This window comes from Chiloscyllium plagiosum, unplaced genomic scaffold (assembly GCF_037043375.1).
Source record: "Chiloscyllium plagiosum isolate Xiang-an unplaced genomic scaffold, Cpla_swu_hap1 HiC_scaffold_33, whole genome shotgun sequence".
NCBI lineage: Eukaryota > Metazoa > Chordata > Chondrichthyes > Orectolobiformes > Hemiscylliidae > Chiloscyllium > Chiloscyllium plagiosum.
In genome coordinates this window covers 24,425,030-24,437,588 of record NW_028270171.1, presented here as the reverse complement: position 1 = coordinate 24,437,588, position 12,559 = coordinate 24,425,030, and the positions used below count along the sequence as shown (strand labels likewise).

Below are 12,559 nucleotides of genomic sequence, written 5' to 3'. Positions count from 1 at the left end.
CATGAGCCCTTCTTCAGGAATGAGGAAAGTCTGCCAAGCAGGCTAAGATAAAAGGTAGGGAGGAGGGACTTGGGGGAGGGGCATTGGAAATGCAATAGGTGGAAGGAGGTTAAGGTGAGGGTGATAGGCCAGAGTGGGGGTGCGGGCGGAGAGGTCAGAAAGAAGATTGCAGGTTAGGCAGGTGGTGCTGAGTTCGAGGGTTGGGACTGAGACAAGGTGGGGGGAGGGGAAATGAGGAAACTAGAGAAATCTGAGTTCATCCCTTGTGGTTGGAGGGTTCCCAGACGGAAGATGAGGCGCTCTTCCTCCAGCCGTCATATTGCTGTGGTCTGGCGATGGAGGAGTCCAAGGACCTGCATGTCCCTGGTGGAGTGGGAGGGGGAGTTGAAGTGTTGAGCCACAGGGTGGTTAGGTTGGTAGGTGTGGGTGTCCCAGAGGTGTTCTCTGAAACGTTCCGCAATTGGGCGTCCTGTCTCCCCAATATAGAGGAGGCCATATCAGGTGCAGCGGATGCAGTAAATGATGTGTGTGGAGGTGCAGGTGAATTTGTAGCAGATATGGAAGGATCCCTTGGGGCCTTGGAGGGGGGAGGTGTGGGCGCAAGTTTTGCATTTCTTGCAGTTGCAGGGTAGAGATTGGGTTGGTAAGGGATATGGACCTGACGAGGGAGTCACTGAGGGAGTGGTCTTTTCGGAACGCTGATAGGGGAGGGAAATATATCCCTGGTGGTGGGATCCGTTTGGAGGTGGCGGAAATGACAATGGATGATACGATGTATATGGAGGTTGGTGGGGTGGTAGGTGAGGATTTCCTTGTCTGCCGGTTTGATAGTGAGGTTGGGGTTGGAATCTTCTTCCTGACCTCTCCGCCCCCACCCACACTCCGGCCTATCACCCTCGCCTTACCGCCCCCTCGCCTTACCGCCCCCTCGCCTTGACCTCCCTCCATCTATCGCATTTCCAATGCCCCTCCCCCAAGTCCCTCCTCCCTACCTTTTATCTTAGCCTGCTTGGCACACTTTCCTCATTCCTGAAGAAGGGCTCATGCCCAAAACGTCGATTCTCCTGCTCCTTGGATCCTGCCTGACCTGCTGCGCTTTTCCAGCAACACATTTTCAGCTCTGATCTCCAGCATCTGCAGTCCTCACTTTCTCCTGAGAGATGAATGGTGTCAGCTTGCACTGTTGCAGTGCCAGTCTCACCATTTCAGATATTCAGGGAATCAGAGATGCTATCCATCTCTGAAACCTCCCTCTACCAGGTAAAGCTCCACACTCTGTGGGTGACTAATCCTAAACTTTCACTGGTAACCTGTGCTTTCTTGTCTTGCATGGGTAGCCTTAGAGACACAGGTGTGAATCTGAGGGATGTCAGCTTCTGAAATGGATGCAGTGCACTAGGTGAGGGGAACCAGGTGCATCTGACCCTGGCAAATGTTTGAGGAGCATGCTCAATCCCATTTGAGAAATGGAAGAGTTGAGAGAGATATCAGTTCCATAAGGAGAAAATCTTCAGAAAGCTGCAGCACCAAGCAATTTGGGTTCTCGTGCATGAATCACAAAAAGCATACAAATTCAGCAAGTAATAGGGAAATAAATAGTCTGTTGGCCTTTATTTCAAGAGGAATAGAGTATAAAAATAGAGTCATTCCTTCTAGAACTAAACAAGGCACTCGTCAGACCATAGCTGGAACCGTGAGAATAATTTCGGTTCACTTTTCGAAGGAAAGATATACTGTTATTGGAGGTAGTCCAGAGAACGTTCATTAGGCTGATACTGGATATGGAGCGGTTTACTTATGAGGAGAGGTTGAGCTTTGCTCATTGGAGCTTAGGGGAATGAGAGAAGATCTTATTGAAAAGTAAAATTCTTAGGGGAATGTACAGGAAGATGCAGAAAGGCTGTTTCCCCTTATGGAAGAAGCTAGGGCTGTGGTAAAGGATTCTGTAGGCTTATAGAATCATACAGCATGGAAACTGACCTTTAGTTCAACTCATCTGCGCTGATCAGACATCCGAATGTGACCTAGTCACATTTGCTAGCATTTGGCCTATATCCCTCTAAAATCTTCCTATTCATATACCCATCCAGATGCATTTTAAATGTAATTGTACCAGCTTCCAACACTTCCTCAGTCAGCTTATTCCATACATGCAGGACACTCTGCGTGAGGTGTTACCCCTCAGGGCCTTTTTAAATCTTTCACCTTGAACTTGTGCCATCTAGTTTTTGATTCACCAACCCTTGGAAAATGGCCTTGGTATTCACCATATCCATGTCCCTCATGGCCTCTATAAGGTGAATTCTCAGTCTCCGCCTCTCCATGGAAAAAATCCCCAGCCTATTCAGCCTCTTCCTATAACTCAAACCATCCAGTTCCAGCAACATCCTTGTAAATCTTTGCTGCAATGTCTCAAAATTTAATAATATCCTTCCTATAGAAGGATGACTGAATTGTACGCAGTGTTCTAAAAGTGGCCTCACCAATGTCCTGTACAGCTGCAACATGATGTCTCAACTCCTATACTTAATGTTTTGATCAAATAAGTGTATTCATGGCTGAGCTCGACAGATTATTAATTAGTGAGGGAATCAAGAGTTGTGGGAAAAGGCAGAAAAACGGAGTAAAGGATTATCAGATCAGGCATAATCCCAGAGTAGACTTGATGAGTCGAATGGTCTACTTCTGCTCCTGTGCCTTGTTTGATTTGATTTGTTTTATTGTTGTCACATGTATCTTAGTATAGTGAGAAGTTTCTTTTGTGAGCAGTACAGGCAGATCATAAGGTGCTTAGGCGGAGTGAGGCGTACTGGGTTACAACTGTACAGGAGGTGCACAAAGCAAAATCAACATTAGATTTGAAATTAGACTGGTCCATTCAGCAGTCAAACAGCAGCAGGGAAGAAGCTCTTCTTGAATCTGTTAGTGCATATGTTCAAGCTTTTGTATCTTCTGCCTGACAGAAGAAGTGGGAAGAGAATATTACCGGGATAGGAGGGGTTTTTTGATGATGTTTGCGGCCGTTCCACAGCAACAAGAAGTATAAGTGGAGTCCATGGATGGAGGATTGGACTCTGTGATGGCCTGGGCTGTGCACACAACTTTTTGTCATTTCTTACCAAGCCTTTAGGCACCCAGATAGAATGATTTTCCTGGTGTATCTGTAAAAGTTGGTGAGGGTCCTTATGGACTTGCTGGATTTGCTAAGCTGCCTGAAGAAGAAGAAGAGCTGTTGTTGTGCTGCCTTGACTGTCGCATCCAGGAGGACCAGGACAGGTTGTTGGTTATCGTCACTCCTAGGAACTTGAAGCTCTCGATCCTTTCCACCTCACCTCCATTGATGTAAATAGGGGCGTGTCCTCCTTTCTTCCTGAAGTCAATGATCAGTTCTTTTGTTTTGCTGACATCATGATTTAATGATTGGAGATAAGTGGCAGTAGTGGACCAAAGAAGGGTGAATGTGAGGGTCAGAAGGTAGATGCTGCCTATGGTGAATAAATTCGTAACAAATAGGGCCTCAGTCCATATTTTTAATAAAAGCCACTTAATTTTTTTTGAGTTGTAATTTTGAACTTCTATTGAGTGGCGCTGTAGTGGCTGCACTAGAATGGAGGGTGCAATTGAAACCTGACAATTTTCCCGAAAGAATATTCCCATTGTAAATATGAATAGGGAGTTAATAATTAGCGAAATCAATAAAATTAATTTTTGAATATTGCTGATATATGTTGAGGTAATAGGTATTAATTCATCGTTGTGCTACAATTATTGAGCACACTCACCCACAACACTAAATTGATACATTAACACTTGTTTCTACATTTTGCCTTTAAATCCAACAAGCTCCAGTAAACTGGAAATGGAAGTCTGACTGTGTATCATTCAAATATAGCATAGTTAGGTGAACAGCAAAGGACCCACTATTCTGTCCAAACCATTTACTTCCTCTTCAGCCTTAAAAGAACGTCTTCTAGAGAGCTGCATTTCTGAAACAGAAACAAAAACAGAAATTGCTGGAAAAGCTCAGCATCTGTGGAGAGAAATCAGAGTTAATGCTTGGGGTTCAGTGACCCACCTTCATGCTTCTGTCATTGGTCACCCAACAGGTCCATCCAGACAGATCCCTGCCTTCCCGTTGCCTAGTGAACAGACTGCCTGGTTGGATGAAACGTTGTTATTGTTCAGACAACTTGTTTTCTCCACATACAATATTTTTAGAACCAATAAACCAAAGTGTCTAAGAAAATATTTTTTAAAAAAAACCAGAATGTTTCAATACCTCTAAGATATTTCTCCCAGATTCACTTTTTAACTCCAGGACAATTCTGGATGGCTGGCAGACCTGTGAACTCATGTCTTTAAGTCAACCTTGCTGTACCCCTTTCAAATCCTGAAATGGCCCTTTAACTCTGATTGGTCATCTTCTGCCCTAAAACAAAGCTGGCAGCTCCTTAAGCAAATGAAAGCCTAGCATTTATCTAACTCCATCAACAACCTCCAGATGCCTCATAGCAGTTTACAGTCGAAGAGGCAGTGCCTGATATTTAGTCACTGTTGTAATAAAGGTGGCAACCAATTTGTGCACAGCAAGATTCCACACATAACATTGTAATAGTGAGCAGATAATCTGTTTTTGTAATGTTGTTTGAGGCATTAGTAGTCAGGACACTAGGGAAAACTCTTCTTTGAATTATGCTGTGAGATCTATTACATCCACCCCAACAGGCAGACAGGACTTCAGTTTAACCTCTCAGCTGAAATAGTTGCTTGGTTGTATTGAACTTGAATATCTCTCCTGAATAAAAAGGCTTGACTATGAGCTATTGAAGCTTTTCATCTTGTACACATCAGGACAGGTGCAAGAATGCCAAATTTGTTACTCTCTCTCTCGATGAATGCAAGATGAAAAATGTCTTTTCAGCATGTCTTTTCTTTTCCGTAACACTCAGACTGTGCAGTATTCCCTCAGTATTGTACTGGAGTGTCAGATCTGTGAACAAATGTGTGGATGGTTCCTTGACCCCTTCACTGGAGATTTTGTGATTCATTACAGCTGTTAGGATTTTCAAAGCCAGCTGAGTGACTCAGCAGGATCGGGCAGCTGTAACTTGCAAAGATAATGGAGTTTTCCTTTTGGTGTTTGTACTGTTGCCGTTGGGTTTAACATTCCTTCAGAAAACTACTAGCTCCTGGCTCAGTGACTTATAAAATAGTCATGACCTACATCTGAGTCAGCTGTGGCCCTATCGAATTACAATATTGTTCAAATGTAGAGATCTCACAGCTTAGGGTGGGACAATGGATGCTGTTGAACAATACATGTCAGGTTAGTATTTCTGACTAATATTGTGAGCAGGGCAGATCCTAATCAGTATATCAGCATGGAGGTTGGTGTATTTGCATGAGGCTGAAATATAGCAGTCAGGTCAAATGTGTGTTATTTTTGGCATCTTGGTTTGCTGAAGCTAAAGTATCGTCCTTAAGTTGTAGTTTTACTTTGCTTTACAGAGTACAAATATAATTTTAAAGGCCATTTTTCCTATTTGCTTATATGTTACTTATATCCTGTTTATGTCAAAATCCTGGCTGATTGACCCATCACCCCCACCCTCTCTGCACTCCTTCATAGAGATGCAAAATTACCTCTCTCACTTCGTCCCTTTCTAGCTCTAAGCTCTATGGCATTATCTTTACAATTATTTCTTCATTTGCTTTTTCAACTCACTTGTTTTGAATAGACATCAAATGTTGGCCTTGTGATGAAATGAAAGAACCTGGATGAAATTTTTCACTATGGAGCTTTCCAAGGAGAAACTTAATGTTTTGATAGAATTAGATTGGCTTTGATATTAATGTTCTTTCCATTATGATGAAAGAGGGGCAAGGAGGGAATTGGGTAGGAATGGTGGTAAAAGGCTTGACTATCAGCTTCTTTGTGTTTTTCCAACACACTCCTAAAATGTGATCAGGAACCAGATTTGAAATTTACCATTGCTTTCTAGCAGGTTGATACTGGAAGAAAGGTGGGAACTGATGGCTCCATAGTAATTTTACAGCATTGCTTGTGTCCAGGAGGAGCAGCAGCAGCAGCATTCCCTCCAGAATCCTGCAGAAAGCTTTCAGCACCTCCCTCGTTGATTGCTGACCTCATTTCCTATGAAGCATCATACTGATGCACCTCATAGATTCATACCACACGGAAACAGACCCTTCGGTCCAACCAGTCCATACCCGACCATAATCCCAAACTAAACTAGTCCCACCTGTTTGCTCCTGGCTCATAACCCTCCAAACCTTTCCTATTCATGTACTTATCTAAGTGAGATAAAAGTTATTTTTGAAATACCATGACAGTTCCTATGCAGGCACATTTGGCAGTCATTTTGTACCAACAAATAGTTGCAAAGAACAATTGGACCATTTTTGAAAAATTACATTCATTGAGGGAGGCCAGAAACTACTTGTCGTTCTTGGACTAATGAACTAGCAAACTTTCCTGTTGTGCTTTTCCAGCACCACACTCTCGATTCCAATCTCCAGCTTCTGCAGTCCTCACTTTTGCCTAGTTGATTTTAGCAAACTTTCCTGCCAAGTTTAAAGGACAGAGATGAGTTAGGATTGTCTAAACTGAAGGATAGCACCCAAACAAGACAGCATTCATTCTGGCACTACAAGTGATCTGTGATTTCAGTTGCGATAACAAAGCCAAATCTAACACTGAGCCACAGAAGGAGATATTAAGGCAGGTATCATAAAACTGGCTCTAAGGCATTCTTTTCAAGGAGTTTCTGAGAGGAATGAAAAGGCAGAAACATTCGGGGAAGGGGGCTTTAGGTTGGGAATTTTACTGTTTAGAGCCCAGACAGCTGAAGGCATATAGACCAATGGAGTAACAAAGGAAATTGAGGATGTGCAGGAATTGAAGGGCTGCCAAAATCTTGGAGAGATCAGCACAGATATTGAGGGGTGTCTATCAGAGAGGTACTTGAAAACAGAAGGAGAAAGGTTGTTGTGATGATAATGTTATTGTACTAGTAATCTAGAGACCCAAACTAATGCTTTTGGGACATGGGTTCAAATCCCAGTGCTATAAAGATAGTACGAGTAAAGATGTCTTGACTCTGTGATTGATTGTTGTACAAATTTGCTAATGTCCTTTGGAAATGTTAATTTGCCAACTGTACCCAGTCGACCTTAGCCTACATGTGACTTCAGGCCCACAGCAATGTGGTTGATTCTTAAATGCCCTTTGAAATTACTGAACAAACCACTAAGTTAAAGGGCAGTTAAGAATGGGCAACAAATACTAGCCTTGCCCATGACATCCACAGCCCAAAATTGAAAAAGGCTGAGCATTTTAAATTTAAATAAGTCAGCACAACTGTGGCGGAGAAAGGGACTTAATGTGAGTTGGGATGTGGGAACAAGATGCAGCTACGGAATGGGTTGGGGGGTGTGCTACATAGATTTACGATTTGAAGTGAAGAAGAGCAGACATCTGAAATTGATTATTCCGTTTAATTCTGTTTATCTGCAGCTTGGCAATCAGAACCTGCATCTATGTGCCAGTGCAGTTAACCAAGAAGATCTACAGATTATTACCCCAGACTGCAACCTGTACTGCTGCTCCAGCCCTGAGGAGTTGATTGCCAGGTATGTGGTAAGGTGGCCCAGTGTGAAAGGCAAATGTCCTGAGACTGGCCACAAATGATCTATTAGTTTCTTCATTGCTAATCTATGTTTTGGAGTAACTCCGAATTACTGCTTCTGGCCATTGGTCTGAGACATTGTAACAAAAATGTTATAATTGCTATTGAAAAGTAATGGTCAGGAAACTCATCACCCTATAGCCAAGGCCTTCAAATAAGAGCCTACCTGGCTCAGATCCCCCTCCATGTTAGCAGCTTAGGATGAGTTGGAGGCTTCTTTCTCCATTGTCTGTACTTGTGGCTGAAATGCCTCCTTGTGGATGTGGATGGGGGTGGCAGTTGGTGGGTGGGGTGGAGTGTGATGTAGTGATGGGGTTTCGGGGGGGGGAGGGGGGAGGAGCTTTTCTCTACAGGCTGCTGTGCCTGTCATTATAATTTTCCAAAATTCTCTAACTATTACAGCAGTTTCAACAGATCAGAAGTCACTTGTAACTTTGCTTTTCAAGGGAGAGAGAGAAAAATGGAACCACAGTTAGCCTGACGTTAGTCTTCAGGTAAATATAATACACTTAAGAAATCATTGTAGAATCAAACAAAATCAGCATGGTTTTACGAACTGTGCTTTACAGGTTGGTGAGAGATTTTTGTTTAGAAGTTGTAACTAATTGTAGTTAAGGTAGATAAGCGAGAACCAGTAGATGTAGTATCTTGGATTGCTAAAAGGTATTTGATAAAGTGTCACATGAAAAGTCAATGCACAAGATAAAGGCTTGTGGAGTTGGTGGTTATATGTTAATCTGGAGGGCAGTTTTTATTTTAATTTGAAATGCGACAAATGAACATTGATTTGCAGTTCTTCTTCACACACTGCCTGTGTCCTGCTCATCACCTTCATCAGCACGATTATGATGTCACTGTGTGCTCATTGCAACTTGCAGCATCGGTCTGAGCATCCTCAGCTGTAAGGTACCCCAGCACCAGGACTGGAACATAGAATGCTCCAATTGTGAGACTGTTACCAGGAGAGGATTATCGGGGCTGTGAACACCAATCAGAGCTCAGTCAATGATAGCAGCTAAGATTAGTGCTGGTCATCCTTCAGGGCAACTCAAAGGTACTTTCTGGCTTTACATATCCACCCTTCTAGGAGGAACATTGGCCAAGGTGCAGAAGGCATTTGTTAGAATGGCATCAGGATTGCGGGATACTCGTGGTCTAGAGAGACTGGAGCATTTGGGATTGTTCTCCTCAAGGTGTTCAAAACTGTGGTGGATTTTGACAGGGTAGAAATTGAGAAACTTTATAGTAGGGTTGATAAACAGAGGAGAAAGATTGAAGAGAAATATGCAAAAGAGCTAGGAGTGCAATGAGTGTTTATTTTCACTCAGTGTATTGATGTGATCTGAAAGGACAGTACAAGCAGGTTCAATAATAAGCTTCAGTAGAAAGCTGAATAAATACTTGAAGGGCAGAAATTTGCAGGGCGACCAGAGAAATGGCAACAGAGTATGGCTAACTTAATAGCTCTTTCAAACATTACTACTCGTGAAATGATGCGCTCTGTATCAATTTCCAGGTCATTATATCAATAAAATTGATGATATGGTGTCAGTGTCAAACACTTGCCAGACAGGCACACAATAGTGTAGAAACAGATTAAATCTCCCACTACACATGTTCTGTTAAACACTCACAGGGCAGGTAAGCAATGGTTAGAAACAGAGTAAAATTCCCTCTCTGTGCTCTACGGATAGAGCCATCAGAGTGAAATTGTTCCCATTGATGGAATGGGGAGAAACAGAGGACATCAATTGAAGATGAATAGCAAAAGAACCAAAGGTGACATGAGGAACGTTTTGTTTTACACAATGAGTGATTAAATCTGAACTGTGCTGTCTCAGGGTGTCTTGGAAGCTGATGCAATGATGGCTTTTAGAAGGAAATTGGATAGCTATCTGAAGAGGAACATTTGTAATATTAAGGAGGAAAGGGCAGGGGAGTGGGACTAACTGAGTTACTCTAATCAGGGTCAGCATGGACAGAACAGGCTGACTAACCTCCTTTTGTGCAGTAACCAGTCCATGAAACTATGTTAATACTGACCCTTGGAATTCTTTCAAAGAGCTGATACAGGCAAGAAGGACTGAATGGCATGTTTGTGATCATGCATGATCGCATGAAAGTGCCTCCTCTGCTCTGCCAAACAAGGGCAATCGTTTGTTCACTAATGAAGTGAACATCAGTTCCTTGCATAGGGACTAAAGTGCCAAGTGGCTGCTGTGGTTCCTGTTCCCATTGGTCAGTACTGACAAGACCAATCCTAACCATTCGTGCAAGTTACGCATTGGTTAATTATTTCCTACAATTACTGGATATCCTGGCCCTGACATGCCGGCTTCTGACCTCCAGCCCCAAACCCTGACCCCAGCTCTCTCTCCCACCTGTAGACCCCTGATCTCCCTCACCAAAACCATAGCTAATCATTGCCTCCTTCAATCTCCCGATTCTTCTGGTCTCCATTAATTTACTGTATGACCCTCGATATCTTTGTCATCCCTGAACATTCCATCTCTAACTCACTCAGTCCTCTCCAACTCCCAAATACACCTCTGCCCCATCACTTTCCTCTACCCTTGCAAACCTCTGCATCCAAACCTTACCATTTTGGTCTCTATTGAAGGAAGAAAGACGGTCTTTAGATCTTTGCAATGAGGAAACGATCAGTGAGTCCCAGAAATGGCACACCACTGAATTTAACCTCCATGTATCTGCTTAAATCCTGAAGCAAAGCGTCAGGCCACACAGAGACACAGAATGGTTGCAGCCCAAGAGGAGGTTATTAAGACCACTGTATTTTTCCTGTGTTTTCGCCATAACTTTGGACATTGCTTTTCTTATCAGGTAACAATCCAATTCCTTCTTGAATTTCTCAATTGAATCTGTTTCAACCACAATGTCTGGCAGTGCATTCCAGGTCCCAACCAGTCACTGCATGCAAATGTTTTCCTCATTCCACCATTGCTATTTGTCTTTGGTTCCTCTTCTTCTTGTCCTTTTCACCAAGGGGAAATGTTTCTCCTTATCCACTCTGTTCAGACCCCTCATTATTTTGAACACCTGTATCAAATCTTCTCTCAATTCTCTCCAAAAAAAAAAGCCCTAACTTTCCAGTCCTTCAACAGAACTGAACTTGCTCATCTTGGAACTATTCTTATGAAGCTTTTATGTACTTCTTCTGCAATGACTTCATGTGTCTAAAGTGCGCTGCCCAGAACAGCACGCATGTCTCACTTGGTCTGGATGGAGTGTATCTTGGGTACTGAGAAAGTAAAGTTGAACATTGTACAGGGTTCCCCTAATACTTGAGAGTGGTACAGACAAATATATGAAATAGGAGCAGAAGTAGACCATTCTGCCCCTCAAGCCTACTCTGCCATTCAGTAAAATCATGGCTGATCTTCTTATTTCCCCTCCATAACCAAAGCTCCTCTAAGCTGCACAGCTGATGCAGTTTCACGTAGGGACCTCAGAGGTTCACGCAGCAGAAGGAAAAATCGGAAGGAATGTTTTTGGTAATCTTCGATTATTTTGCCAAATATAATTCTATTTACTTCTGCTTTAAGCATTCTCAGTGACTCTTCTTCCACTGCCTTCTGATGCACAGACTACCAACGTTCAACCATCCGAGAGAAAGATGATTTTCTTTACTTCTGTATGAAAAGGGTGATCCCTGATTTTAAAACAGCGCCCCCTAGTTCTGGACTGAAACACCCTTTCTGCATCCACCTTGTCTGGACCATACAGGATCTTATGTACTGGGATCAAGTCATAGAGGTATCCAGCATTCGGTCAAACTCATCCATGCCGACAAGATATCCCAACCTAATCTAGTCCCATTTGCCAGCACTTGACCTGTATCCCTCTAAACCCTTCCTATTCATAAACCCATCCGGATGTCTTTTAAATATTGTAAATTGTACCAGCCTCCACTACTTCCTCTGGAAGCTCATTCCATACATGCACCACCCTCTGTGTGAAAAAGTTGCTGCTTTAAATATTTCCCCTCTCACCCTAAATCTATGCCTTCTACTTCTGGACTCCCCCACCCCAGGGAAAATATCTTGTCCATTAACCCTATCCATGCCCCTCATGATTTTATAAACCTCTAGAAGGTTATCCCTCAGCCTCTGACACTCCAGGGAAAACAGCCCCAGCCTATTCAGCCTCTCCCTATAGCTCAAATCCTCCAACCCTGGCAACATCCTTGTAAATCTTTTCTGAATCCTTTCACGTTTCACAACATTCTTCCTATAGGAGGGAGACTAGAATTGCACACAATATTCCAAAAGTGGCCTAACTAATGTCCTGTACAGCTACAACATCATCTCCCAACCTATATTCAATGCTCTGACCAATAAAGCATACCAAACGCCTTCTTCACTACAGTTCTGTCATGTGGTTTAAAATACAATCCCTAGGATATGGCTTTGTGTCATCATTTACCAAACTGAGTTATTTGCTATCAGATTTACTCTTCTTTTGAAAGAAGAGGGAAATTGTGGACAAGTCAAACATTTGAGATCCTTAATGTTGCCCCTTTCATTTAGAGGGTGCCTTGTATGATCATGACGCTACAAGCTACGAAGATAGAAAGTACAGGTCATCCTCATTTAACGTTGTCCATTTAATGTTATTTTACTTTATCATTGTTAAGTTAATGGGACCTATGCTATTTTTGACTAATGCAAGATTTATTTTAAGATCATTCCTTGTGCAGCCAAGTGGCTAACGGCCTAAACAACTAGGACCAACTGCTAGGTTCCCTTCTTGAGATTCTTACACATTTGGTGCAACTGCAATACACCAACTTCTGTGAACAGCCACAATTTATTTAGCAAGTACAAGCTTTT

The 12,559-nt window shown here is 42.8% G+C and overlaps 1 protein-coding gene across 9 annotated transcripts in view; it reads left to right on the top strand.

Annotated features, from left to right (window-relative positions):
• LOC122542310 (uncharacterized) overlaps positions 1 to 12,559 on the top strand; it is a 370,387-nt gene that overhangs the window by 12,910 nt on the left and 344,918 nt on the right. For all 9 annotated transcript variants that reach the window (XM_087978361.1, XM_087978360.1, XM_087978363.1 and 6 more), the window contains exon 2: positions 7,538 to 7,653. In XM_087978361.1, coding sequence (XP_087834487.1) covers positions 7,538 to 7,653 — 116 coding nt within the window. The remainder of the gene's footprint in view (positions 1 to 7,537; positions 7,654 to 12,559) is intronic.